The 26,662-nt window shown below is 46.6% G+C and overlaps 1 protein-coding gene across 1 annotated transcript; it reads right to left on the reverse strand.

Annotated features, from left to right (window-relative positions):
• Positions 1 to 1,871: 1,871 nt before the first annotated feature.
• Positions 1,872 to 26,564, reverse strand: LOC310683478 (proproteinase E-like; the record flags this gene model as incomplete). The annotated part of the gene is made up of 9 exons (XM_083453413.1): positions 1,872 to 1,940; positions 3,397 to 3,549; positions 4,092 to 4,234; positions 5,075 to 5,211; positions 8,297 to 8,431; positions 9,521 to 9,618; positions 11,921 to 12,006; positions 26,211 to 26,236; positions 26,560 to 26,564. The coding sequence occupies 9 exons, from the start codon at positions 26,562 to 26,564 to the stop codon at positions 1,920 to 1,922; spliced, it is 804 nt and encodes a 267-aa protein (XP_083309539.1). The 3' UTR covers positions 1,872 to 1,919.
• Between the last annotated feature and the right edge of the window lie 98 nt (positions 26,565 to 26,662).

Raw genomic sequence — 26,662 nt, forward strand, 5'->3', positions numbered from 1 at the left:
CCGCTGCAGCAGTACCTATTTATCTACTTGCACTGGTGTGCTTTCGAACTGCTAGGTTGGCAGGAGCTGGGACAGAGCAACGGGAGCTCATCCTGTCACGGGGATTCAAACCGCCAACCTTCCAATCAGCAAGCCCAAGAGGCTCAGTGGTTTCCACCATAGCGCCACGCACATCCCTAGTGGTCAGTGTAGAAGTTCTTGGTTCATGTAGTGGTTTAAACAATTAGGAAGAAGAAGTGGGAAAGGGGGGAAGAGGGGAATGGTGAGTGGGGTGGGGTGGTTATGCTTCTATTCTTCTACTTAGTGTATGTGTGGGGTTTTGCGTCAGCGTTAACTTGTATGCATTCTCTTACTATTAGCTTGTTGTATTTCCTTGGTGGCGAGAAAGGTTGTGGATGGCCTAGGGTGTGGTTGGTTATCTTTGGCAGTGGCGTAGCGTGGGTTGTCAGCACCCGGGGCAAGGCAAGTAATTTGCGCCCCCTAACCCGGGGCAAGACAAGTAATTTGCCCCCCCCCCCCCCGCTGCACTGTCCCTCCCCCAGATAGTCCCTCGCTCTCTCTCCGCACCGCACCGCACGCCTGGCACCCTCCCCTCCACAGTGGGCGGCGACCCGGCGGCTCGGATCGGATTCGCACAGCCAGCACTGCAGTGAGAGAGAGTGAGTGAGCCAGGTAGGGGCAGGGAGCTGCGAGTACGAGCGCCCCCCCCCAGATGTTGCGCCCGGTGCGGCCGGCCCCCCCTGCACCCCCCACGCTACGCCACTGATTTTTGGTTGGCTGTAGTGAGATTTGTTTTAGTGTGAGATTGGTGTGTGTGTGTATTTTTGAATCAGGATAGCCAGATGGATTCATATGCTGTCAACGGATTCTTGTTGTTGTCTTGTTTGGCTCTTTACAGTGGTACCTTGGTTCTCAAACGTAATCCGTTCTGGAAGTCTGTTCCAAAACCAAAGCGTTCCCAAACCAAGGCACGCTTTCCCATAGAAAGTAATGCAAAAACGGATTAATCTGTTCCAGACTTTTAAAAACAACCCCCAAAACAGCCATTTAACATGAATTTTACTATCTAACGAGACTGTTGATCCATAAAATGAAAGCAATAATCAATGTACTGTACTATAAAATAAAGAAGACAGTATTGTAGATGATGAAAATAAAAATTATTTTTTCTTTCTTATCTGCACTGATGATAGTTATTGTTTGGATGGGGGGCTTTTATCCATTTCCGCAGTCACTCCATCAGTAATCAGTAGCTGAACTGCGTTCCACACAGTCACAGAAACAAATGAACCGAAAAAGCCTCAAAAACAAAAACGCAAAATAAACAGCAAAAACGAAAGCACCAAGCTTAATCTGTTCCGGAAGTCTGTTTGACTTCCGAAATGTTCGAAAACCAAGGTTCAGCTTCTGATTGGTGCAGGTGCCCTGGAAGCAATAGCCGACGACCGTGTCGGACATTTGGCTTCTGAAAAATATTCTAAAACCAGAACACTTACTTCCGGCTTTTTGGTGTTTGAGAACCAAGGTACCACTGTATGTGATAAAGGGGAACCAAACCAGCGTGAAGGCGTCTTCTTCTATTTGTCCCCATGTCAGTTTCAGTTTATTGGTTGGTTTTTCTAACAGGGCCGTCAGGTAAGGGCGCCAGGGCCCGTTTTTTTGCCTACTATGAAACGCGCCGTTTGCACCGCCAAAGGTTGCAGGGGGCAATTTGCAGGCATTTGGCGCCGTTTTCGAGTGAATCGGACGACGTCAGAATTTTGGCAAAAACCGTGACCCCACAGAGGGGCTGTTTGGGTTGTGTGTTTTGCATTTGATAGAAGACGCCGAAATAAGCAAACGGAAGCACCAATGAGATATCTCTCAGCTGCTTTTTATTCTGGGACTAAGAGGGGTCCCGCAAAAGGCAGTTCAGGTCATCATGAATGGTTAGTGATGGTCTGGAAGAAAAAAGGAAAAATATTTTAGATATAACTCCTGATCTAGAATTAGAGGCTGGGTATAAATGATAGCATCGAATTACAGGCAAGGGGAATTTAGCGGGGCAGCTTGTCAAAGGACAAGTGTTCTGTATATGCAGTGGCGTAGCGTGGGTTGTCAGCACCCGGGGCAAGGCAAGAAATTTGCACCCCCTAACCCGTGGATTTTAGCAGGGGGCAGAGAGCTGCAAGTGCGAGCGCGCCCCCCAGATGTTGCGCCCGGTGCGGCCGGGCCCCCCCTGCACCCCCCACGCTACGCCACTGTGTATATGGACCCTTCCTGGAGTCGGATAATCAGTCCGGGAGCAAGGGATCTGAAGGGCTGACTTCCTCTGAAGGGCTGACCCTCTGCATAGGGTCTGTTGAACCCTTGCTTGAAACCAAACTGGTTTATTGTCATGGGTTATGTATACAGCTTGCTGGGAGGGCTCTTAACACAGGCCTGCAGAAAGGTTCCTTCTGGTCCAAGGGCAGAAGGGAAATGGAGGCCATGTGCCAGAGCTCCATCACTAAGAATAAATGCCAGGGCTTGCTCTCTCCTCCTCCTCCCTCCTCCTCTCTTTTCCTTTTGTGTCGTATCATTTAGACTGTGAACCTGAGAGCAGAGATGATCTGATCGCTGATAACACACCCTCCAACGTTTCTCTGATGAAAATAGGGATGTCCTTTTAAATAGGGACGTCCTTTTACTCGGCCAGTAAAGCGAGATGAGCGCCGCAACCCCAGAGTCGGCCACGACTGGACCTAATAGTCAGGGGTCCCTTAACCTTTACCTTTACACAGAGCAAAGCCCTCTTCTCCTCCATGGAATTTGTCCAGTCCTCTTTCAAAGTCACCCAAATTGGTGGCCATCCCTGGCTCCTGCAGCAGTGAATTCCATAGTTCAACTTTGCTCTGTGTAAACTTTCTTTTATCTTGTCCCAAATTTTCCAACTTTCCACTTCACTAAGCTCATCTCGCTTTATTGGCTGAGGGAGCCGGCATACAGCTTCCGGGTCATGTGGCCAGCATGACTAAGCCGCTTCTGGCGAACCAGAGCAGCGCATGGAAACGCCGTTTACCTTCCCGCTGGAGTGGTACCTATTTATCTACTTGCACTTTGTGTTTTCGAACTGCTAGGTTGGCAGGCGCAGGGACCGAGCAACGGGAGCTCACCCCGTCGCGGGGATTCGAACCGCCGACCTTCTGATCGGCAAGTCCTAGGCTCTGTGGTTTAACCCACAGCGCCACCCGCGTCCCCCTGGGGCTAAGTACTTGCGTGCAAATGCTGTTTTGATTTCACATCCAGGGGTTTGGGAGGAAAAGGACGCTTTGGAAAGGGGGCTCTCCCAAATTATTTTTGATTGTCACCCTGCCGTGTTGAAATGCACTTCCAAGCATGGGAGCCACTGGGTGGGTCTCCTTCGCAACCGCTTACTTCCTGAATCCAGGTCTCGAAATCGGAGACGCGGGTGAAGACGGTGGGTTTCTTCAAGGCGTTGCACCCCAAGGCAGAGACAAAGCTGGCGATGCCATGGACCTCCCATCTCCCATCAGCAGCCTTGCAGTTCAGGGGGCCGCCGGAGTCACCCTGGAAAAAAAAATCGGGGGTGGGCTAGATGACCACTGGGTGTCCCTCTACAACTCTGCGATTGGAAATAAGCTGTATAGCGAAAGCACTGGAGGGGGAGATTGTGCTCAGGATGCAGCCCCTTTCAGCTGCTACCCTGAACCGAAGTCCCACCCCCAGATACTTTGCGCTTCTTTGAAACTTGGGGCTCCCCCTGGTTTTGCAGAGGCAATGCCGTTTTCGCTAAATCAGACTCCCCGCTCAGAAAACAAGATTGCTCTTATGGAATATACATACTTACCCACTATACCGTATTGGCCGGAATATAAGTCACACTTATATTCCCCCCAAATTCCGACCGCGAATAGTTAAAGTGCGGCTTAAATTCGTGACCTTGCAAAAATTGGCTTTTACGATATCGCTGCTGAAACAGACTTACGGTGAAAAGGAACAAAAAAAAAATTATAGCGAGCTTGAGGCTGTTGTGCAATTAATTCTAATGTCAATCCATCACTTTCCTCTGTCTTCCAAGGGCCTAACTCCCACTTCCTCCCCAGACTTACGTTGCAGCCGGCACGGATGTCCCCTCCGGCGCAGATCATGTTTTGCCGGATGACGCCTCCCCACCAGTCCTTCTGGTTGCAGTGTTCATTGTCCACCACTGGAAGAATGGCCTGCTGCAGTTTGGATGGAAGGGGGCCGTTCGCTGTGAAGGAACCACAGATGGTCAGGGGTCAAGGTGGATAAAAATCAATTATTTTTTTAAAAAAATCAAATAAATTGGAATTTTTTTATCTAAACTGGATTTTTTTACATTTACATTTAATTTAAATTTAAATTGGATTTTTAAAATAAAATGCTTTTGGAGGAAAGATCTTTCTAAAGATAGTTTTCTGTTTAAGTTACATTATAGTCCAAAGGCTGTTCATCAGGAAATAAGGATTTGTTTTAAATTTTTCATGTGTGCTAAAACTCAGTCTGAGGTTTTTTTTTAATTGTTGAACCACATTAGTTAACAAACATGGATATATATGCTCAGTGCTTTTTTTTCTGGGGATACGAGGGGGTACGCATACCCCTCAACATTTTGCGAATCTTTGCACCTTTGTCCATTTACTGTATTTCCCCCCGATTTGAACTATAAAATGGTGATTTTCTTGAGTACCCTAAACATTGTTGTTTTCTTTTATTCTTTTTGAAAAATTAATAAATTGTTATAAAAAATTAATAATAAAAGTCCACTATTACCAAAGAAAGAAAGAAAAAAAAGCAGGTGTATTGCTCTTGAGCCCGTCTCCCTGAACCAAAATCCCATTCCACTCTGTACAAAAAGACAGGAGTGCCACCGGCCTCCCGAAGGACACGGAGCTTGTTTATATGCGTGCACCCAAAGGTCATCTATTCTAACCCTCTTGCGACGCAGAAATCGCAGCTCAAGAATCCCCGTCAGATGGCCACCGAACCTCTGGTTTTTTTAAAACCACTCGCCTCTGTTTTAAAACCCTCCCTCTCCAGGCCCCCTTCAGATAAGGGCGGAACCACTTACTATACAGTCGCCCCCAGCCGCTGATGTAACAGGGGTAATCATTAGGCAAGACTTCCCCTGCGGGGGGGAGGCACCCCAGCTGCACCGTGTTGCTCAGCTCGGCGGCGCGGGACAGCTTCATCAGGGCGATGTCGTTGCTGGACGGAGGCAAGCAGGGGAGAGAGAGAGAGAGAGAGAGAGAGAGAGAGTGTCAAGAGGGTGCTCTCTGGGTGGGGCAGCCCAGGCCAGTCCATACGGGCAAATGAGGTTTTGCCCCACCAGATTCAGTTCCCCCAAACCCACTGGCCTGCCTTCTGACGTCTGGGTCAAGGAATGGCCCTGCCTCTCCTCCTCCTCCTTAGTACAGTGGTACCTCAGGTTAAGTACTTAATTCGTTCCGGAGGTCCGTTCTTAACCTGAAACTGTTCTTAACCTGAAGCACCACTTTAGCTAATGGGGCCTCCTGCTGCCGCCGGAGCACGATTTCTGTTCTCATCCTGAAGCAAAGTTCTTAACCTGAAGCACTGGGTTAGGAGTCTGTAACCTGAAGCGTATGTAACCTGAAGCGTATGTAACCCGAGGTACCACTGTACAGTGGTACCTTGGTTCTCAAAGTTAATCGGTTCCAAAACCAAAGCGTTCCAAAACCAAAGCATTCCAAAACCAAGGCACGCTTTCCCATAGAAAGGAATGCAAAACGGATTCATCCGTTCCAGACTTTTAAAAACAACCCCCGAAACAGCCATTTAACATGAATTTTACTATCTAACGAGACCATTCATACATAAAATAAAAGCAGTAATCAATGTAAGGTAAAGGTAAAGGGACCCCTGACCATTAGGTCCAGTCGTGGCTGACTCTGGGGTTGCGATGCACATCTCGCTTTATGGGCCGAGGGAGCCGCCGTACAGCTTCCAGGTCATGTGGCCAGCATGACTAAGCCCCTTCTGGCGAACCAGAGCAGCGCACGGTGTTATGTACTGAAGTTCTCACCCTGGGCCAGCAGGGGGATACTGTAGATAGTTATGCAAATGAAGGATCGAAAAGTGACGTTCAGTGATTGGATAGTTTGTATGCAAATGAAGGATCGAAAAGTGACATTCAGTGATTGGATAGTTTGTATGCAAATGAAGGATCGAAAAGTGACATTCAGTGATTGGATAGTTTTAGAAAATGGCAACAGTTACATTGTTCTGGAGCTCTATATAGGCTGACTGAGCCCCTCAGCTTAGTTCTGTTCTGACATCTGAATAAAGAAGAGCTGTTTGAAGAATCGCTGTGTCGTCTGCTATGTTCGCCCACAACTTAACACACGGAAACGCCATTTACCTTCCCGCTGGAGCCGTACCTATTTATCTACTTGCACTTTGTGCTTTCGAACTGCTAGGTTGGCAGGAGCAGGGACCGAGCAACGGGAGCTCACCCCGTCACAGGGATTCGAACCGCCGACCTTCTGATTGGCAAGCCCTAGGCTCTGTGGTTTAACCCACAGCGCCATCCGCGTCCCAATAATAAATGTACTGTACTATAAAATAAATAAAACAGTATTGAAGATGATGAAAATTAAAATTAATGTTTTTTCCTACCTGCACTGATGATAGTCATTGTTTGGATGGGGGCTTTTATCCATTTCCACAGTCACACAATCAATCAATCAATCAATCAATCAATCACTAGCTGAACTGGGTTCCACACAGTCACAAAAACAAATGAACCGAAAAAGCCTCAAAAACAAAAACGCAAAATAAACAGCAAAAACAAAAGCGCCAAACTTAATCCATTCCAAAAGTCCATTTGACTTCCGAAATGTTCAAAAACCCAGGCGCAGCTTCTGATTGGTGCAGGCACCCTGGAAACAATAGCTGACAGCCACATCGGATGTTCGGCTTCCGAAAAACGTTTGCAAACCGGAACACTTACTTCTGGGTTTTCAGCATTTGGGAACCAAAGCGTTTGAGAACCAAGACATTTGAGTACCAAGGCGTTTGAGAATGAAGGTACCACTGTATACTCCGAAAGGAGGAGGAGGAGGAGGAGGAGGAGGAGGAGGAGGATGGTTAGAAAAATATAACTGAGTTGGCTCTGCCTGTCATGGATTCTGGCACCATCTGCTGGTCGGCTCCCTGACTTCCAGCCCACCAGTCCCAAGGGGCAATGATAGGGTTTAGAGATGGGTTTATTTATTTATTTCATAAAATTTATACACAGTTTGAATATTTTTTTAAAGCAGATTTTTTTCTAAACAGTTTTAAAAAATAAGCACCACCACCATCATTAATTCAATTTATATAGCGTCGTTTATCAGAAGATCCCAGGGCGGTGTACAGTGGTATCTCGGGTTACAGACACTTCAGGTTACAGACTCCACTAACCCAGAAATAGTACCTTGGGTTAAGAACTTTGCTTCAGGATGAGAACAGAAATCGCGCAGCGGCAGCGGGAGGCCCCATTAGCTAAAATGGTGCTTCAGGTTAAGAACAGTTTCAGGTTAAGAATGGATCTCCAGAATGAATTAAGTAATTAACCTGAGGTACCACTGTATAACATTAAAAACACATTGCAGAAAACCAGTGATAAAAACGTAACGAAGCCATAATAAAAAGCATACAGACAGATAATAAATAGTCATCATAATAACAGTCCTCTCCCTCCCAGTTTATCAGGCCATAGATTATTTAAACCCATAAAGGTAAAGGGACCCCTGACCATTAGGTCCAGTCATGGCCGACTCTGGGGTTGCAGCACTCATCTCGCTTTACTGGCCAAGGGAGCCGGCGTACAGCTTCCGGGTCATGTGGCCAGCATGACTAAGCCGCTTCTGGCAAACCAGAGCAGCGCATGGAAACACCGTTTACCTTCCCGCTGGAACAGTACCTACCGGTATTTATCTATTTGCACTTTGACATGCTTTCGAACTGCAAGGTTGGCAGGAGCAGGGACCGAGCAACGGGAACTCACCCCGTTGCGGGGATTCGAACCGCCGACCTTCTGATCGGCAAGCCCTCGGCTCTGTGGTTTAACCCACAGTGCCACCCGTGTTCCTCTATTCAAAGCCATAGGCCTGGGTAAAGAGGAATGGACCAGACTGCCCCTGCCCCCAAGAGGGAGCCAGTTTTAAATGTTTGAAGTTTTATTCTGCTTTTAGTGTTCTGTTGGGAGCCGCCCAGAGTGGCTAGGGAAGCCCAGCAAGATGGGCGGGGTATAAATTATTATGATTATGATTATTGGCCACAGCTCACTTACCCACAGGCAGCACAAATGGAGAGCCACTTGGGGTGCACAAAGATGTCATTGGAGTTCACAGCAATGCGCTGCTCAGTTCCTTCTTCCGCATCCATGTCATATTCACCTACCACAACTTGATATGTCCGGGATTTGCTGTGAGAGTGTAGGAAAAACACAGAGAAGCGGCCATCATAGACTCATAGATTTTTAGGCTTGGAATGGACTCGGATAGTCATCTGGTCCAAACACCACAATCTCCGCAATGCAGGAAACATAGCTAGCAGACGGCCATCCAAACTCTGTTTAAAAGCTTGCAGCTCGTGAAGGAGAGTCCACCACCTCTTGAGGGAAACCGTTCCACTGTTCAACAGCTCTCCCCATCAGAAAGGTCTTCCTAAATTCCTAAGATTTAGTCGGAAATTCCTTTCTTGTAATATGAATCCATTGGTTCAGGTCCTATCCTCCAGAGCAGCGAGACACAAGCTTGCTCTGTTTTCCACATGGCAACCTTTCAGATATTTGAAAGTGTCTCTCTCTTATCCAGTCTAAACGTACCCAACTCCAGACCCTTCTTGGAGTGTCTCCACCCCCATCGTTCTACCCGGACACTGAGGTCCAGCGCCAAGGGCCTTCTGGCGGTTCCCTCACTGCGAGAAGCCAAGTTACAGGGAACCAGGCAGAGGGCCTTCTCGGCAGTGGCACCTGCTCTGTGGAACGCACTCCCGCCAGATATCAAAGAGAAGAACAACTACCAGACTTTTAGAAGACATCTGAAGGCAGCCCTGTTTAGGGAAGCTTTTAATGTTTAACCGACTACTGTATTTTAATACTTTGTTGGAAGCCGCCCAGAGTGGCTGGGGAAACCCAGCCAGATGGGTGGGGTATAAATAAATGATGATGATGATGATGGTGATGATTTATTTCCATACCCTCCATCACCCTGGTCGCTCTTCCCTGCACACCTTGCAGCTTCTCCATGCCCTCCCTAAACTGTGGTGCACCCAGAACCGGACACAGGACTGACCAAGACATTACGAGGCATGACCATCCCATGTCACCTGCATCCCTGATGGAAACTGATAGAATATGAAATGGACCGGTTCACCTGTCCGTAAGGCAACCAGCTCCTTCTGCCTGTAAACTCTCTCTCTCTCTCTCTCTCTCTCTCTCTCTCACACACACACACACACACACACTCACCCCCCCAGTGCCCACCCCTTACCGCCCCGTGAGAGAGCTTACGAGATGCAGTGGGCGGCAGTCATGACCCAGTTGGGGGCGATGAGGGTGCCCCCGCAGGTGTGACGGAATTCACCATCCTTCTCATACTGGAGGGAGATCTGTGGGGAGGCAAGAGAGGCAGCGGGGAAGGGATTAAGACACCATCATAGACACAGATCTGTGAAGGGGATCAGAATTTACTGGACAGTGACAGCGATCAGGGTGCGGGGGGGGGGCGACCTTTGTTACTGTTATAAGAAAAATCTGCTCCTTTTCCCTTATGGGGTATCCAAGAGCCGGTATAGAGTCCTTAAGTGGGTTCCCTATCGGTAGGAGAAAATAACAGAGGCCAGCCAGAGAATATTGAGAAGCAAAGCCTGATCTTTATTAACTCTTGCAACAGGGTCCCCACTCACCACACTCAGGAGACACAAGGGACCCTGAACAATGGTGCGCAAGCCCCTATATAGACTTAAAATTACCCACCCTGTCACTCAAGACCCACCCCCTAAAACATCATACATACATCACAGAAGGAGGCGGTCTACAGCAGAAATCCTGTCTGCCAGGAAACCTGATAATGGTCACTGATTGCATTACCTGGCAGCCTGGCCATTTTTGTGTGTGATGGTTAATACTTTTAGTTCCTGAATCCAGGTCACAGGCTCACCCTATTCATACACAAATACGCCCTTAAGACAGGATTTGTGAGCAAAGAGACAATGGGAAGCCTTTTCTCATTTCCTCCCTCCTTGCAGAGAAATATATTGAGGTCAATTTCGGAGAGTCAAAATGGCTTCAGAATTGCTCTCCTGTACTACAGTCTTACCTCGGGTTAAGTACTTAATTCGTTCCAGAGGTCTGTTCTTAACCTGAAACTGTTCTTAATCTGAGGTACCACTTTAGCTAATCGGGCCTCCCACTGCCACTGCGCCGCCAGAGCACGATTTCTGTTCCCATCGTGAAGCAAAGTTCTTAACCCGAGGTAATATTTCTGGGTTAGCGGAGTCTGTACCTGAAGCATATGTAACCCGAGGTACCACTGTATTTCAGACATGTGGTTTATATACTTATGCATCTGTTTGCCTTGTACACTGATGAATATATATATATATATATATATATATATATATATATATATATTTGGTTCATTAGAATTCTTATAACATCTCTAAATTGGGGTTGTATCCCAACTGAGCTCTTGTTGAAGAGAGCCCCTGTTGCAGTAACTTCCTGCTTTTGGGCTTCCCAAAACTGGCATCTGGTCGGCTGCTGTGAGAACAGAGCGCCGGACTAGATGGCTGCCCCTTTACATAAAGGTAAAGGTAAAGGTACCCCTGCCCATACGAGCCAGTCGTGACCAACTCTAGGGTTGTGCGCTCATCTCGCTCAAGAGGCCGGGAGCCGGCGCCATCCGAAGACACTTCAGGGTCACGTGGCCAGCGTGACGAAGCTGCAACTGGCGAGCCAGCACCAGTGCCGCACACGGAAACGCCATTTACCTTCCCACTATAAAGCGGTACCTATTTATCTACTTGCACTTAGGGGTGCTTTCGAACTGCTAGGTTGGCAGGCGCTGGGACAGAACGACGGGAGCGCACCCCGCCGCAGGGATTCAAACCGCCGACCTTACGATCAGCAAGTCCTAGGCACTGAGGTTTTACCCACAGCGCCACCCGCGTCCCTCTGCCCCTTTACATACCCCCCAACATTTCTCTGATGAAATTGGAGATGTCCTAAGGAAAAGCGGGACATCCTGGGATCAAACCAGAAACCGGGACGGCTTCTGTAAATCCGGAACTGTCCCTGGAAAATAGGAACGCATGGCAAATCGGCCTTGGCCTTGACCCAACAGGCTTTGCTTATGTCCTTATGGCTATTACTTCCAATGGGTATACTCTGAGTAAGATGAGCATTGGATAGGAGCCAGTGAGTATTTTATGCCATTGGATGCCAAAGGTTTGGAGATATTCCGTGGAGCTGCAGTCCAAACCACAGAGCCTATGACTTGCTGAACAGAAGGTCAGTGGTTCGAATCCCCACGATGGGTTGAGCTCCCGTTGCTCAGTCCCTGCTCCTGCCAACCTAGCAGTTCGAAAGCACGTCAAAGTGCAAGTAGATAAATAGGTACCGCTCCGGCGGGAAGGTAAACGGTGTTTCCGTGCGCTGCTCTGGTTCGCCAGAAGCGGCTTAGTCATGCTGGTCACATGTCCCGGAAGCTGTACGCCGGCTCCTTCAGCCAGTAAAGCGAGATGAGCGCTGCAACCCCAGAGTCGTCCGTGACTGGACCTAATGGTCAGGGGTCCCTTTACCTTTACCTTTAAGTCGTGTTGTTGATGTTGTTGCTGCTGTTTTTTTTTTTTTTAAAAAAACGAATCTAAACGTGGCACAAGATAATAGAAGGAGAAGCAGCTTCCTTACCTGCCAAGGCCAGCTGTAAGGAATGGCGTCTTCACCATTCACCACCCTGGCATTGGGGGTGTAGATAGGTGTTCCACAACTGGAGGCTGTGGGGAGAAGTCAGTGGTGGCTGTAAGTTGTGGGAGGGAGGGAGGGAGGGAGGGAGGAAGGAAGGAAGGAAGGAAGGAAGGAAGGAAATCATAGAATTGTAGGATTGGAAGGGACCTCAAGTGTTATCTGCAATGCAGTCGTCACAGCTAATAATATACAAGCAATTACTAACAGTCACAAAAACAACCCCACTTGCTCTGAAGCTTTCCTCATTTTCTTTTTTTTTTAATGCTTTTTATTGATTTTTCATTTCACATAAACAAACCAAATACAATAATGTTCCATAATCGTATACCCACTTTCTTTCTCAATTCTCTGAGGGGCACTGACTTCCCTCTCTCCCTTCAGCAGGCTTTCTTGCTATAATTCCCTTTCCACAGTTTCTTACTAATTTCTCATAAGATTTATTTCAGTCCTGATAAAGTCTTCAGACTTCTACAGTTATTACTTATATACTCCACAAATTTGCTCCACTCTCTTCGGAACTTTGTTTCCTCCTGGTTGTGGATCCTGTAGGTCAGTTTTGCTAATTCCGCGTAATCAGCCATCTTCGTCTTCCACTCCTGCACTGTTGATGATTCCTTTACTTTCCATTTTGGGGCTAACAAAGTTCTAGCAGCAGTCGTAGCATACATAAATAATCTTTGGTCTACTTTTTCTATTTCCTCTCCCATCAAGCCTAGCAAAAATGCTTCTTGCTTTTTTGGGAAAGTATATTTAAACACCTTTTTCAGTTCATTGTAAATCAAATCCCAAAATTGTTTTGTTTTCTCACATGTCCACCACATGTGGAAAAAATCTCCGTCCTTCACTTTACAACATGCTGTATTTTTCGCTCCATAAGATGCACCTGACCATAAGACGCACCTAGTTTTTAGAGGGGAATGCAAGAAAAAAATATTCTTTAAAGGGAGCGCTGAGCAGAGCCTTTATGCATTCCAGGCTCTGCTCAGCGCTCCCTTTCACGAGCCGCGTGGAGCATGTGTGCGGTGCTAGCGGGCTTCTCTCTCCTCGGAGAAAAGCCCCCAAGAGCCACACACACGGTCCGCGCGGCTCTTTAAAGGGAGCATGTGCTTTGGGGGGCTTTTCCTCCCACAAAAGCCAGCAAGAGCCGCATGCTCTTTTAAAGGGAGCGCAGCTCTTGCTGGCTTTTGCGGGAAGTGGGGATAGGGACAGAGTGCAGCTAAGCTAGAAGCTAGAATAGCGAGAGGGAGCACAGCAATCCCTCTCGCTGTTCTGGCTTCTGGGATAGCTGCGCAGCCTGCATTTGCTCCATAAGATGCACACACATTTCCCCTTACTTTTTAGGAGGGAAAAAGTGTGTTTTATAGAGCGAAAAATACAGTAATTTACTACTCAACCTATACATTTTTGCTAGCTTGACAGTTGTTAGGTACCAGCTGTACGTCATTTTCATTACGTTTTCTTTTAAGGTGGCACATGCTGTAAATTTTAGACTCTCATTCCACAATTTCACCCAAGCATCAGACTCGATGTTATACCCAAAATCCATTGCCCATTTTATCATCACCTCCTTTGTCTTTTCATCCTTTGTGTTCCATTCTAGTAAGAGAAGCTTTCCTCATTTCCTCCCTCTGACGGAGGTCTGATTCAGGAGACAGCGCCACAGCTGGAGTCCAGGCACCAGGCATGCTCTCTGGCCAGCCCTACCACTAGCCAGGTGGCAGATTCTGGGTGGCAAGCCCCTGAGACCAACACCGGTTTTAGAATGGTGCCACACATGGCACTGAGTTGAGGGGGTTCAAAATTGACAAGATCCGTTTGGGGGTGCCAAATTTTCGCACAGGGCCCCATTTTAACGAAAGATTACCAAAGTCCGCCTTTTTGCCAGAGGACTTGCCCATAGGTGGTTCCTCTCAAGTCTCTAAGCTCCCGTACTTGCCCTGAATAATTATCCCATTGCCGGTGCTGAAGTAATATTCGCCTTGATAGCTCATTCGGTTGGAGCATGGTGCTGATAACACCAAGGTTTCTTCCTTTTTTTAGCAATTTAATCTTTACTGATTTTATTTTTAAATATTAGGTCCCTTCACCACAAAAAGAACAAAAGGGAAAAAAACCCAGATCCCATCAATTACAAAGAAAATGTTACATGTAAAATAAAATTCTTCCTTATGTTGAGACTTCCGTCATCCTCCATATGGGTCCTTCGTTTTCTTGTTGACTGCATATTTGTATATCCTTTAACTTATCATAAATTATCAATAATCTTTGTAGTATATAGCATTGCAGAAGTTAATCCAAGCATGTCAGAGATTTCATATGAGAACAATGTTCTTTTAAATATGGTCTGAATAAACCCCATTCTTTCTTAAACTTTTGGTTTGTCTGGTTCCTAATTTTTCCTGTCATCTTTGCCAATTCTACATACAGTGGTACTTCAGGTTAAGAACTTAATTTGTTCCGGTGGTCCGTTCTTAACCTGAAACTGTTCTTAACCTGAGGTACCACTTTAGCTAACGGGGCCTCCTGCTGCCACCACTCCGCTGCCACGCAATTTCTGTTCTCATCCTGAAACAAAGTTCTTAACCCGAGGTACTATTTCTGTGTTAGCGGAGTCTGTAACCTGAAGTACCACTGTATTCAAATAATTTAACCTGCCACTCCATTTTAGTTGGTATTTTATCTCCTTTCCACCATTTAGTTATTAACATTCTCGCGGCAGTAGTTGCAAACATGAATACCTTTCTCAGTTCCTTCGGAATATCTGCATCAATGATGCCTAAATGAAACGATTCTGGTCTTTGTCAAGGTTTCAGGTTCAATCCCCGTATGGGACAGAAGCGTATTCCTGCATTGCAGGGGGTTGGACTAGATGACCCACAGGGTCCCTTCCCATTCTACAATTCTAGGACTCTGTGATTCTAGGCTGCCGGTCCAGCCAGCTGGCAGGAAGGTAGCCTAGGGCATTTTGTCCTTTGCATCAAGCGGCAAAGTATCTTGGGCTAAGTCATGGCTAAGTGGAGTCATGGGTGGGGCAGTTATGGGCCTCCGTGTTTTGAAAACAGGATGCTGCAAAGGCTGTCCCTGTTTTGGTTTGGGAAGTGATGGAGAGAAAAGGAGTCCCTCTTGCACGATTAGAGGCAGGGTGGGGCGAACGGTTTGCTCTCGCACATTGCATGAGCAGGATGAGAGGAAGAGAGAGATTAAGACCGACGGCAAGAAGCTGCTTCGATGCATGATGCTTCGATGCTGAATGTTGGACGATTCAGGAGAGAGAAAAGAAAGTCCTTTGCACAGCACGTAGCTAACCTATGGAACTCCCTGCCACAGGAGGCAGCGATGGTCGCTAACTTGGATGGCTTTGCAAGGCAAATTTGTGTCTTTATAAGACAAATTCGTGCTCTGCGGTCACAGAGGCAGAATCCCGGTTGCTGGAAACTGCTGGAGGGGAGAGTGGCTCATTTGGTCGAATCCTACTTGCGGGTTTGCAAAATAGTGGCATCTGGTTGGCCACTGTGAGAATACGATGCTGGACTGGATGGGCTGCTGGCCGGATCCAGCATAGCTCTTTTTTTCTGGGGGGACGCCGGTGGGATGCATACCCCTAAACATTTGGCGAATCTAAGTTTGGCCTCATTGGGGGGGGGCAGTATTTCAATATGAGTAGGAAAATGAGAGTACCCCTAAACATTTTTTTAAAGAAAAAAAAAGCACTGGCTCTTCTTATTGGTTTATGTTAGACAGAGACACACAAACACACACACACATACACATACACACACACACACACACACACACGGGGGCGGGGAATCTCCTGGGTGCTGTGGCTTTCCCAGTTGTCAAGGCCATATTAAAAACTAGGATATGGGACACAGATCGCCAGGAACTAATCTCAGCTGCGGAAAAAACATGTTCCCTCTTTATTTTCGACTCTCTTGGGCGCAGGAATTTAACCTTAATTATTTGCAATTTTTGTTTAACGCGCAAGAAAGAAGGGTTTTTTCGCTGGCTAGGTTCAATACTAATCCTTCTAACCTCCTTTGGGATAGGTTTGCGGGTATGGCAGAAGGAGATAGGATCTGCCCATGCGATGCCCACCTGGTAGAAACTCTAGCTCACATGGCCCTTAAATGTAAAATGTATTATGATCTCTGCCAACAATTTTTAGACCATCTATGTATTCCATATACATAGATTCGTATAGATAAAGCTATGGTTTTCCCAGTAGTGATGTGTGGAAGTGAGAGCTGGACCATAAAGAAGGCTGATCGCCAAAGAATGGATGCTTTTGAATTATGGTGCTGGAGGAGACTCTTGAGAGTCCCATGGACTGCAAGAAGATCAAACCTATCCATTCTGAAGGAAATCAGCCCTGAGTGCTCACTGGAAGGACAGATCCTGAAGCTGAGGCTCCAATACTTTGGCCACCTCATGAGAAGAGAAGATTCCCTGGAAAAGACCCTGATGCTGGGAAAGATTGAGGGCACAAGGAGAAGGGGACGGCAGAGGACGAGATGGTTGGACAGTGTTCTCGAAGCTACAAACATGAGTCTGACCAAACTGCGGGAGGCAGTGGAAGACAGGAGTGCCTGGCGTGCCTGGGGTCACGAAGAGTCGGACACGACTAAACGATTAAACAACATGTATTCCAACATGGAAACCAGAGACAGAGGTTATACGCTTCCTATTACAGGGGAGAGACCAGGGGCTCACCAAGACAGTAGCTAATTCCTCTGTTTTATTTTTGGTCGCCAAAGTACGCTACAGGATCCTGCCCTTGCTGGAGACCCACAGAGATGAAATAGATTGCTCGCCTCTTCTTCCCTTTGGCAAATGACTGTACTGTTGAAATGGTGATGAGATCGCACTGGCCTATTTAGTCTGAATGTTTGTATGGGATGCCAATAAAGGTTTGATGATGATGATGGTAAAAGAGAGAGAGAGAGAGAGAGAGAGAGAGAGATTCTTACCACCAGCCACCAACAGAACGGGTATCAACAGCATGAGCATCTTGACTGGGAGTTGCTTAGAGGCGCTGCGAAACTTTTAATACCCCTCCTTATCAGCACCAGGAAGTTTGGGTGCCCCGCACAGGTGTTGAACTCTCTCATTGCCAGCAACCAAGGCCATTCGAGGGAACGTCAGCCAGGCAGTTGAAGGGGAAAAATCTACCCGCTCTTGGGGTGAGGAATCGTAGAACTGCAGAGTTCAAAAAGAACCCCAAGGGCCATCTAGTCAGCGTCCCTGCAGTGATGCTGGAATCAGGACTTTTGTGTGGTGGCCCCCTACTCCTTGGAATATATTCCTGAAAGACAGTGTGGTGTAGTGGTGTAAGGGCTGGACTAGGAGAGGCCAGCAGTCAAATCCCTACTTGGTCATGAAACTCGCTGGGTGACCTGGCAAATTGGGTGGAGGAGTACTATGTCTGCTGCCTTGAGCTCCTTGGGGGATAGAAGCTGGGATATAGACATGATACTGTAAATATAATATTTTTTATTAACGTTTTTACATAAAAGGAAAGAACAAAAGAAAAATACAAATATACAAAAAGACAAAAAGACAAAAACAACAATACAGAAAAAACAAATAAAAACGATTCCATTTTCATAATATTCCTTGCGTTTACTTATTTCCTAGACTTCCCCACACCTCCCCTCACTGTATTCCAGTTCATATATTTAGTCAGCAAATCCCTTCCCTCTATCTTAACTTAATCTTAATCTTAATATCTTAATATATCTTAATCTTTTCTTAATATCTTAATATGTTAAACCTTTTAATTTTACACCTTTTAACCTTCGAATTTTCCATACTCCTTCACCACTTTGTTGCTAATAACCTTTTAAGCTCAATCCAATGTCATTCTAACATTCATTAATCTTAGAATATTTCTGTAAATAGTCTTTAAGTTTCTTCCAATCTTCTTCCACCGTAAATATGCTTTTTTCTTTAAAAAATGTTTAGCGGTACTCTCATTTTGACTCAAGAAGAACACCAATTTATAGTTCAAATCGGGGGAAATAAATACAGTAAATGAACAAAAGTACTGTGGTACCTTGGTTTAAGAACGGCCCTGTTTACGAACTATTCGGTTTACGAACTCTGCAAAACCGGAAGTAGTGTCCTGGTTTGCGAACTTTACCTCAGTCTAAGAACAGAATTCAAAAGGTGGAAGGGCACCGGTGGCAGGAGGCCTCATTAGGGAAAGCGTGCCTCGGTGTAAAAATGATTTCAGTCTAAGAACAGACTTCCGGAATGGATTCAGTTTGTAAACCGATGTACCACTGTACAGAGATTCACAAAATGTATCCCCAGGAAAAAGCACTTTAAATATGTAATAAAGACATTTAAAGCAGTAATTCGGGAATTGCAGGGGGTTGGACTAGATGACACTTGTGGTCCCTATAATATAATATAATAATAATATAATATAATAATAAAAAATATATAATAAAATGTAATAATTAAAATTAGACAAGCCCCTTTGTACTGAAACCTCCCTCTCGCAGCAAGTCTTTTAAGGAGTTGTTTCTGGATGGTAAAAAAAAAAAAAGACTTATTTTGGCAACACCATTTTAGAAAAAAAAGGGAGAAGAACAGTTCATGATTTCTGCTCAGCTACAACGTTGGCATTCTGGGGCGGAAAATAAGCCCCCAGTGGCAGGGGTGTGGGAATCCAAGATCCGCTTTCTCCTTCTGTCGTAAGAGCTGGAAAAAATTAAAAAGCATTTTTCCACAAAGGTGAAACGCCCTTGAGAAGGAGAACAGGTGTCTGGGGCAGCTGGAATCTGTTAACAATTAACCCTTGTTCAAAAAGAGACATTTTTGCACAAGGACTAAACCCCACCGCCAACCCCACCGCCACGTTCTCAAGGTGCCGATAAAAGCCAGGGGAAGGCCAAGGCTGGATGCAAGCCCTTGATTGATGGCCTGCTGGCTGCAGGCTGGGGAAAATGATGTGCAGATAATTTTCGCCCTCTCTCACTTTGGAAACTCTTTGGGTTTTCCTTCTAACCCAGGAGGGAAATGAGCATACTGGTTCTAAATCATTCATGGGAGTGTGCCCTCTGCTGTGTCTACGAAAAGCCCAGGGTCAGCTGCATGTAATTTTTTTTAATGGTTTTTATTGGTTTTACAAAACAAATCTCACATTTAACACATTCAAATCTCAAATTCAAACAAGATTCTTCCGAATCTTGCGACTTCCCTCCTCCCCTCCGTGGGTCCTTGATAACTCAAGTGTATATCATAATTTCTCCACATTAAAGTGCTCCAAAGTCTCTGTAACATTGCAGGAGCTGTTGAAAGCCTGCCAAAGAGCTCAAGTGATTACAGTGTTCTTTTAAGTACAGCTTCTGTTTGTCCCATTCCCTATTGAAGTTTCGATAGTCCTGATTTCTGATTTTCCCCGTCAGTCTCACCATCTCTGCATATTCTAATATTTTCATCTGCCAGTCCGCTTTTGCGTTTTGAGACCTTTAAACCTCCCCCTTAAATAAATTCACACAAGACTCAAAATTTGGTTTGGTTTTTGGCAGAATTTAGGCCACAACTGTTATGTACTGAAGTTCTCACCCTGGGGCAGCAGGGGGATACTGCAGATAGTTTTCACTCAGGTCCACATATGCAAATAAGGAATTGAAAGTGACGTTCAGTGATTGGATAGTTACAGAAAGTTGTTACTGTTGCGTTGTAGTGGAGTTCTATATAAACAGGCTGGCTGAACCCTTCAGTTCAGTTCTGTTCTGGGTCTGTGAATAAACAAGAGCTGTTTGAAGAATCGCTGTGTCATCTGATATGTTCACCCACAACTTAACAACAACTTTATTGATTACAGCAAGTGACTGGTTGCATAGGCTCTGGTTCGACTAGCTCCCTGCCATGCAGGTAGCACTGACCCAGGGCACCAGCCTAGGTCAGCCTAGGGTGAACACCTGAATAAGCAGAAAGCTGGTAGCAGGCTATCTCCGCCACCCAAATGCCCCCCTGGACTCAGGCACGGGCACAACCCCCTCACAGGGTTGACCTAACCATCGAGTCCCTGGATTCCTTTAACGGAATACCCTTCACATAGGGATGGCGAGAGCGTTCTCCCACCCCATCACCTGAACCAGAGCCTATCCGCAACCTTATAAGTTGTGACGATTTGCTATGCAGCAGGCGAAACCCAAATGGTACCAGCCAATCAGCCAAGTGGGGAAAATTCCTGCCGTGCCCCTGTCCCAATGACAGACGACACACGGCAGCATAGCAAGGTCAAGCACACAAGCCCTAAATACAGGGAGAGTTTGGCGGGTGTTCCGATAAACACACCGAAAGAGGAAGCTCTGGGTCACGTGCATAGGTATATATAGGACCCGTGATCCGTTTAGCCTGCGTCCCATTGGCCTGATTGAACCCTCCATCAAGGGACCTACCAATCGGGTGTTGTGGCTATCCAAACATACCCACCCACAACACAGGGTTAGGTTGCCAGGTCCCGCCGCAACACGTGCCCTCTTTAAGGGAGTACCCGATTTCTTGGCATCTTCTCTTTCCACCGCTGGGCAAAGCAGCATCATTGCAGCTGTAGCCGCGGACATAAATAGTCTTCTCAAATCTTTCGGTATATCTGCTCCTAGATTTCCTAAGAGAAAGGCTTCTGTTCTTTTAACAAATGTTATTTTGAACATTCGCTTTAATTCGTTATATATCATTTCCCATAATTCCTTTCTCTTTTTACAATTTTACAATTTTTACAGTTCCAACATACATTCAGATTGGTGCTATACATTTTCGCTAACCTACTGGGTGTTAAGTACCAACGGCACATCACCTTTGTGTACCGTATTTTTTGTTCTATAAGACTCACTTTTCCCCTCCTAAAAAGTAAGGGGGAATGTGTGTGCGTCTTATGGAGCGAATGCAGGCTGCGCAGCTATCCCAGAAGCCAGAACAGCAAGAGGGATCGCTGCTTTCGCTGCGCAGCGATCCCCCTTGCTGTTCTGGCTTCTGAGATTCAGAATATTTTTTTTCTTGTTTTCCTTCTCCAAAAACTAGATGCGTCTTATGGTCTGGTGCGTCTTATAGAGCAAAAAATATGGTACTTTTCTTCCAGACCCTTGGGCCATCTAGCTTTGAGGTTGAATCCTGACAAGACAGAAGTACTGTTTCTGGGGGACAGGAGGCGGGCAGGTGTGGAGGATTCCCTGGTCCTGAATGGGGTAACTGTGCCCCTGAAGGATCAGGTGCGTAGCCTGGGAGTCATTTTGGACTCACAGCTGTCCATGGAGGCACAGGTCAATTCTGTGTCCAGGGCAGCTGTTTAGCAGCTCCATCTGGCATGCAGGCTGAAACCCTACCTGCCCGCAGACTGACTCGCCAGAGTGGTCCATGCTCTGTTTATCTCCCGCTTGGACTACTGCAACACGCTCTATGTGGGGCTACCTTTGAAGGTGACCCGGAAACTACAACTAATCCAGAATGCAGCAGCTAGACTGGTGATTGGGAGCGGCTGCTGAGACCATATAACATCGGTCTTGAAAGACCTACATTGGCTCCCAGTACGTTTCTGAGCACAATGCAAAGTGTTGGTGCTGACCTTGAAAGCCCTAAATGGTCTCAGCCCAGTATACCTGAAGGAGCGTCTCCACCCTCATCGCTCAGCCTGGACACTGAGGTCCAGCGCCGAGGGCCTTCTGGCGGTTCCCTCGCTACGAGAAGCCAAGTTACAGGGAACCAGGCAGAGGGCCTTCTTGATAGTGGTGCCCATCCTGTGGAATGCCCTCCCACCAGATGTCAAAGAGAAGAAGAGCTACCAGACTTTTAGAAGACATCTGAAGGCAGCCCTGTTCAGGGAAGTGTTTAATGTTTAATAGACTATTCTGTTGGGTGCCGCCCAGAGTGGCTGGGGAAACCCAGCCAGATGGGCGGGGTATAAATAATAAATTATTATTATTATAAATAATAAAATTATTATAGCTCAGTATTGTCCGCACTGACTTGCAGTGGCTCTGCAGGGCTTCTGGCATGGAGTCTCTCCCAGCCCTACCTAGAGCTGCTGCCAGCGATTGAACCTGCAACCTTATTCCACATTTGTCAGAACTCAAGCTTTTAGGGTGCTTTGGAATGCCTTGCCTGTTGATACTGTGCTGGAATCTTCACTGTACAGTGGTACCTTGGTTCTCAAACGCCTTGGTTCCCAAACGCTGAAAACTCAGAAGCAAGTGTTTCAGTTTTCGAATGTTTTTCAGAAGCCAAACGTCTGACGCGGCTGTTGGCTATTGTTTCCGGGGCGCCTGCACCAATCAGAAGCCGCGCCTTGGTTTTCCAACATTTCGGAAGTCAAACAGACTTCCGGAACGGATTAAGTCTGGCGCTTTTGTTTTTGCTTTTTATTTTGCGTTTGTTTGTTTTTGAGGCTTTTCCGGTTCATTTTTTTGTGTGACTGTGTGGAACCCAGTTCAGCTAGTGATTGATTGATTGATTGTGTGACTGTGGAAATGGATAAAAGCCCTCCATCCAAACAATGACTATCATCAGTGCAGGTAAGGGGGAGGGAATTTTAACTTTTTATCATGTACAATACTGTCTTATTTTATGGTATAGCACATTGTTTATTGCTTTCATTTTATGGATCAATGGTCTTGTTAGATAGCAAAATTCATGTTCAATGGCTGTTTTGGGAGTTGTTTTTAAAAGTCTGGAATGGATTAATCTGTTTTCATTACTTTCTAATGGGAAAGCGTGCCTTGGTTTTGGAACACTTTGGTTTTGGAACGGACTTCAGGATCAGATTAAGTTTGAGAACCAAGGTACCATTATATGTCTTTTTTTTTCACCTGACAAATATTGGAGTACAGTGATACCTCGGGTTAAGAACTTAATTCGTTCTGGAGGCCCGTTCTTAACCTGAAACTGTTCTTAACCTGAGGTACCACTTTAGCTAATGGGGCCTCCTGCTGCCACCACGGCGCCAGAGCACAATTTCTGTTCTCATCCTTGTAGCACCCTGCTTGTGGTTAACGCTTAGCTGGAATGAAATATTCAACGCAGCAATAGAGAAACTAAAATAATAATTTATTTGTCAGACAAATAAATGATTGGCACAGTGGTATATTTACCAAAAGCTCTGCACACTCCAGCCCTGGTGACCAGCACTTATATTCCCTCAGCCCAGCCTCCTTACTCCTCCTTTGGCTGCCTCTGTCCAATCAGCCTGGTTGAAATTACTATTGGCTGTTTGCTAGAACCAATCATAAAAGATACACCCATTTCCTATTACCTTTTATGGGAGACAAAGAGCTATATTTCCTTCTATCAATATCTTACATTTGCCTTGACAAGCCATCTTAAATATCAGATCACCCTTTGCTCTTTGCTCTTCTGCCCTTTGCTCTTCTGCCCTTCTAGCAACAGGGGCAAATGGCTAAAACAGATGGCTCATGGTTTCAAATTTTGTCATATAAACAGAGGTCTTGGGTTCACCTTCTCACACACCATCAATGAAATAAGAATCTAACATAAGAATCTAACATCTCTTACTTTCTACATTCTTTTGTATAGTTACATTAAAATCAGTACATATATATAGATTGATTTTTAGAAGGGAAGAACTTATTAAAAATCAAGTTTCTAAAATGACCAAAAGAACAAGAACTGTTTCCAAAGTGACCCAAAAAAACAACAACCTCAGAGCAGTTTCTCTTCCTCACCAGGCAGCAGCTGTTGTTGCTTTTAGCTCTTTGCCTTTTAACCTTCTCAGGATACCTTAAACCATGTTTTGATGGGAGGCACTATTTACCAACTCTAATTAGTGTTTTTGCAGCTTGGATTGTATTCTGTAATTCGTATGACCTTTTGTTCCCAGCTTTTGCTCCTTTTTACAACTTTGAGGTACTGCAACAAATCAATGAGGGGCCCTTGTTCAGGAGAATAAACAAACAGTTCTCAGCCAGCTGGCTTCTGCCTGGCCTGGAGCAAGCATTTGGAGCAAGCATCTACAAATATATTTTTCAGCTTATTTTAAAATACAGATCTTTGATCAGATGCCTCATCCTGAAGCAAAGTTCTTAACCCGAGGTACTATTTCTGGGTTAGCGGAGTCTGTAACCTGAAGCGTCTGTAACCTGAAGCATCTGTAACCCGAGATACCAGTCTATCTGAGAATGGCCATTTCTCATCTGCCATAGCCCCTGCCTCACCCAGGCATCCTCCTCCTTGCCTGGGCAGTTATGCAAAGGCTATGCTAGGGACAGGTCTAAACCATACATTTAAAGCACATTCTGCACACATTTTAAAGGTAAAGGACCCCTAGGTGGTTAAGTCCAGTCAAAGGCAACTATGAGGTTGCGCGCTCATCTTGCTTTCAGGCCGAGGGAGCCAGCGTTTGTCCACAGACAGCTTTCTGGGTCATGTGGCCAGCATGACTAAACCGCATCTGGCGCAATGGAAGACCGTGACGGATGCCGGAGCGCACGGAAATGCCATTTACCGTCCTGCTGCAATGGTACCTATTTATCCACTTGCACTGGTGTGCTTTCGAACTGCTAGGTTGGCAGGAGCTGGGACAGAGCAACGGGAGCTTACCCCATCACGGGGATTCAAACTGCCGGCCTTCTGATAGGCAAGACCAAGAAGCTCAGCGGTTTAGGCCACAGTGCCACCCGCATCCCAGTTAAAGCACACCTTTAAAGCACATCTGCCGCCTCAAACATTGGGAATTATTGTTTGTTAAGGGTAGAGGGATGCAGGTGGCGCTGTCGGTTAAACCACAGAGCCTAGGACTTGCCAATCAGAAGGTTGGCAGTTCAAATTATTGCAACGGGGTGAGCTCCCATTGTTCAGTCCCTGCTCCTGCCAACTTAGCAGTTCGAAAGCACCTCAAAGTGCAAGTAGATAAATAGGTACTGCTCTGGCAGGAAGGTAAACGGCGTTTCCGTGCGCTGCTCTGGTTCACCAGAAGCAGCTTCGTTATGCTGGCCACATGACCCGGAAGGTGCACGCCGGCTCCCTCGGCCTATAGAGCGAGATGAGCGCGCAACCCCAGAGTCGGTCACGACTGGACATAATGGTCAGGGGTACCTTTACCTTTTAATAAATGAAAACCTGCCCTTATTCTCTTATGGGGGGACACAAGAGCCCTTATAGAGTCCTTTGCAGGATCTCCATCGGTCAGAGAAAATATCAGAGGCCAACCAGAGAATATTGGGAAGCAAAGCAGCTAGTAAGCCTGATCTTTATTGAATTGTTGCAACAGGGTGTCCCCTTCACAGGCAGGAGAAGGAGGAGGACCCAGAACAAAGCTGTGCCCGCCCTTATATAGACATTTTAAATTGCCCACCCTGGAGTCCAAGCCCACCCCCAGAAACATCATACCTACATCACAGAAAGGGCGAGTGTGTTGTTTACCTATTGTCTGGCAGATTACCTGTTAATGCTTACTTGATTGGATACCCTGGGGAGCCTGGCCAGTCTTTTGTAATGATAAATACTGAGTTCCTGAGCCAGGTCACAGGCTCACCCTGTTCATACACAGACATACCCTTAAGACAGTTTGGGAATCAAAATGGTTTTCCTGTGCTGCTTCAGACATGTGGGAAGGTAAACGGCGTTTCCGTGCGCTGCTCTGGTTCGCCAGAAGCGGCTTAGTCCTGCTGGCCACATGACCCAGAAGCTGTATGCTGTCTCCCTCAGCCAGTAAAGCGAGATGAGCGCCGCAACCCCAGAGTCGTCCGCGACTGGACTTAATGGTCAGGGTTCCCTTTGCCTTTAAGGGTGCTGGGAATTGTAGCTTGGCACAGGGGTAGACGCAGTTCCTGCGACTCTTTGGGGGAAGTTATGTGTTTTCGGGCGGGCAAGTGAGGGCTGGCAGAGGGCACATTGTCGCTGGTGGTGCCCTCACTTGTCCTGATGGACCACCCTCTGCCTCAGTGACTGTCAGACATTTTCCCAGCTAAAGGGAAGGGCAAGATGTGCCTGACTCCCCCCCATTCCCCACTCCTTGTGCAGAAGGCATGGACGGACTTTGGGCTTTCAAATTCCAGCAGCATCCTGTAATACACCAAACTTTGGCCCCCTCCCCCCTCCTCGCCTCTCCTGTTCCTTTCTAAGTTAGTGTTGCAGCACCCAGTGCCGGCAAAGCAGTCGGGCGCCCCTAAAGCCGTCTCTGCTGAAGGTGACTGGGCTGGAACCTGAATCGTTCTTCAGTGCTGGTGACAACACCCTCCAAAGCACCACAGGGTGGCTTGAGACTGACTCAGGAAATTGCAGGAAAGCTCTGTGCTTCAGTCCATCACCCCCAGAATTTGCGGCCTGAAGTTATTTACTGAGTAGAATAGGAACCAAAAGGCAGCAGTCTGATTGGTCCTAGAACAGTAGGCTCCAGAATGCAGCAGTCTGAACAATAGGCTCCAGAATGCAGCAGTCTGATTGGTCCTAGAACAATAGGCTCCAGAATGCAGCAGCCTGATTGGTCCTAGAGCAATAGGATTCAGAATGCAGCAGTCTGATTGGTCCACAGGAGCCACCCAATCCAGCTCCAGGTGGAAGTGAATCTGCAACCTGATTGGCCTACAGGTAAATCCCGGAATTATCGTATTTTTCGCCCCATAGGGCGCACCGGCCCATAGGGCGCACCTAGTTTTTTGGAGGGGAAATAAAGGGGGGGAAATTATCCCCCCCCAAGCTTCTGGGTGCAGGCAAGCTCTC

Source organism: Podarcis tiliguerta (genome assembly GCF_965153285.1).
Source record: "Podarcis tiliguerta genome assembly, chromosome: 8".
Classification (NCBI taxonomy): domain Eukaryota; kingdom Metazoa; phylum Chordata; class Lepidosauria; order Squamata; family Lacertidae; genus Podarcis; species Podarcis tiliguerta.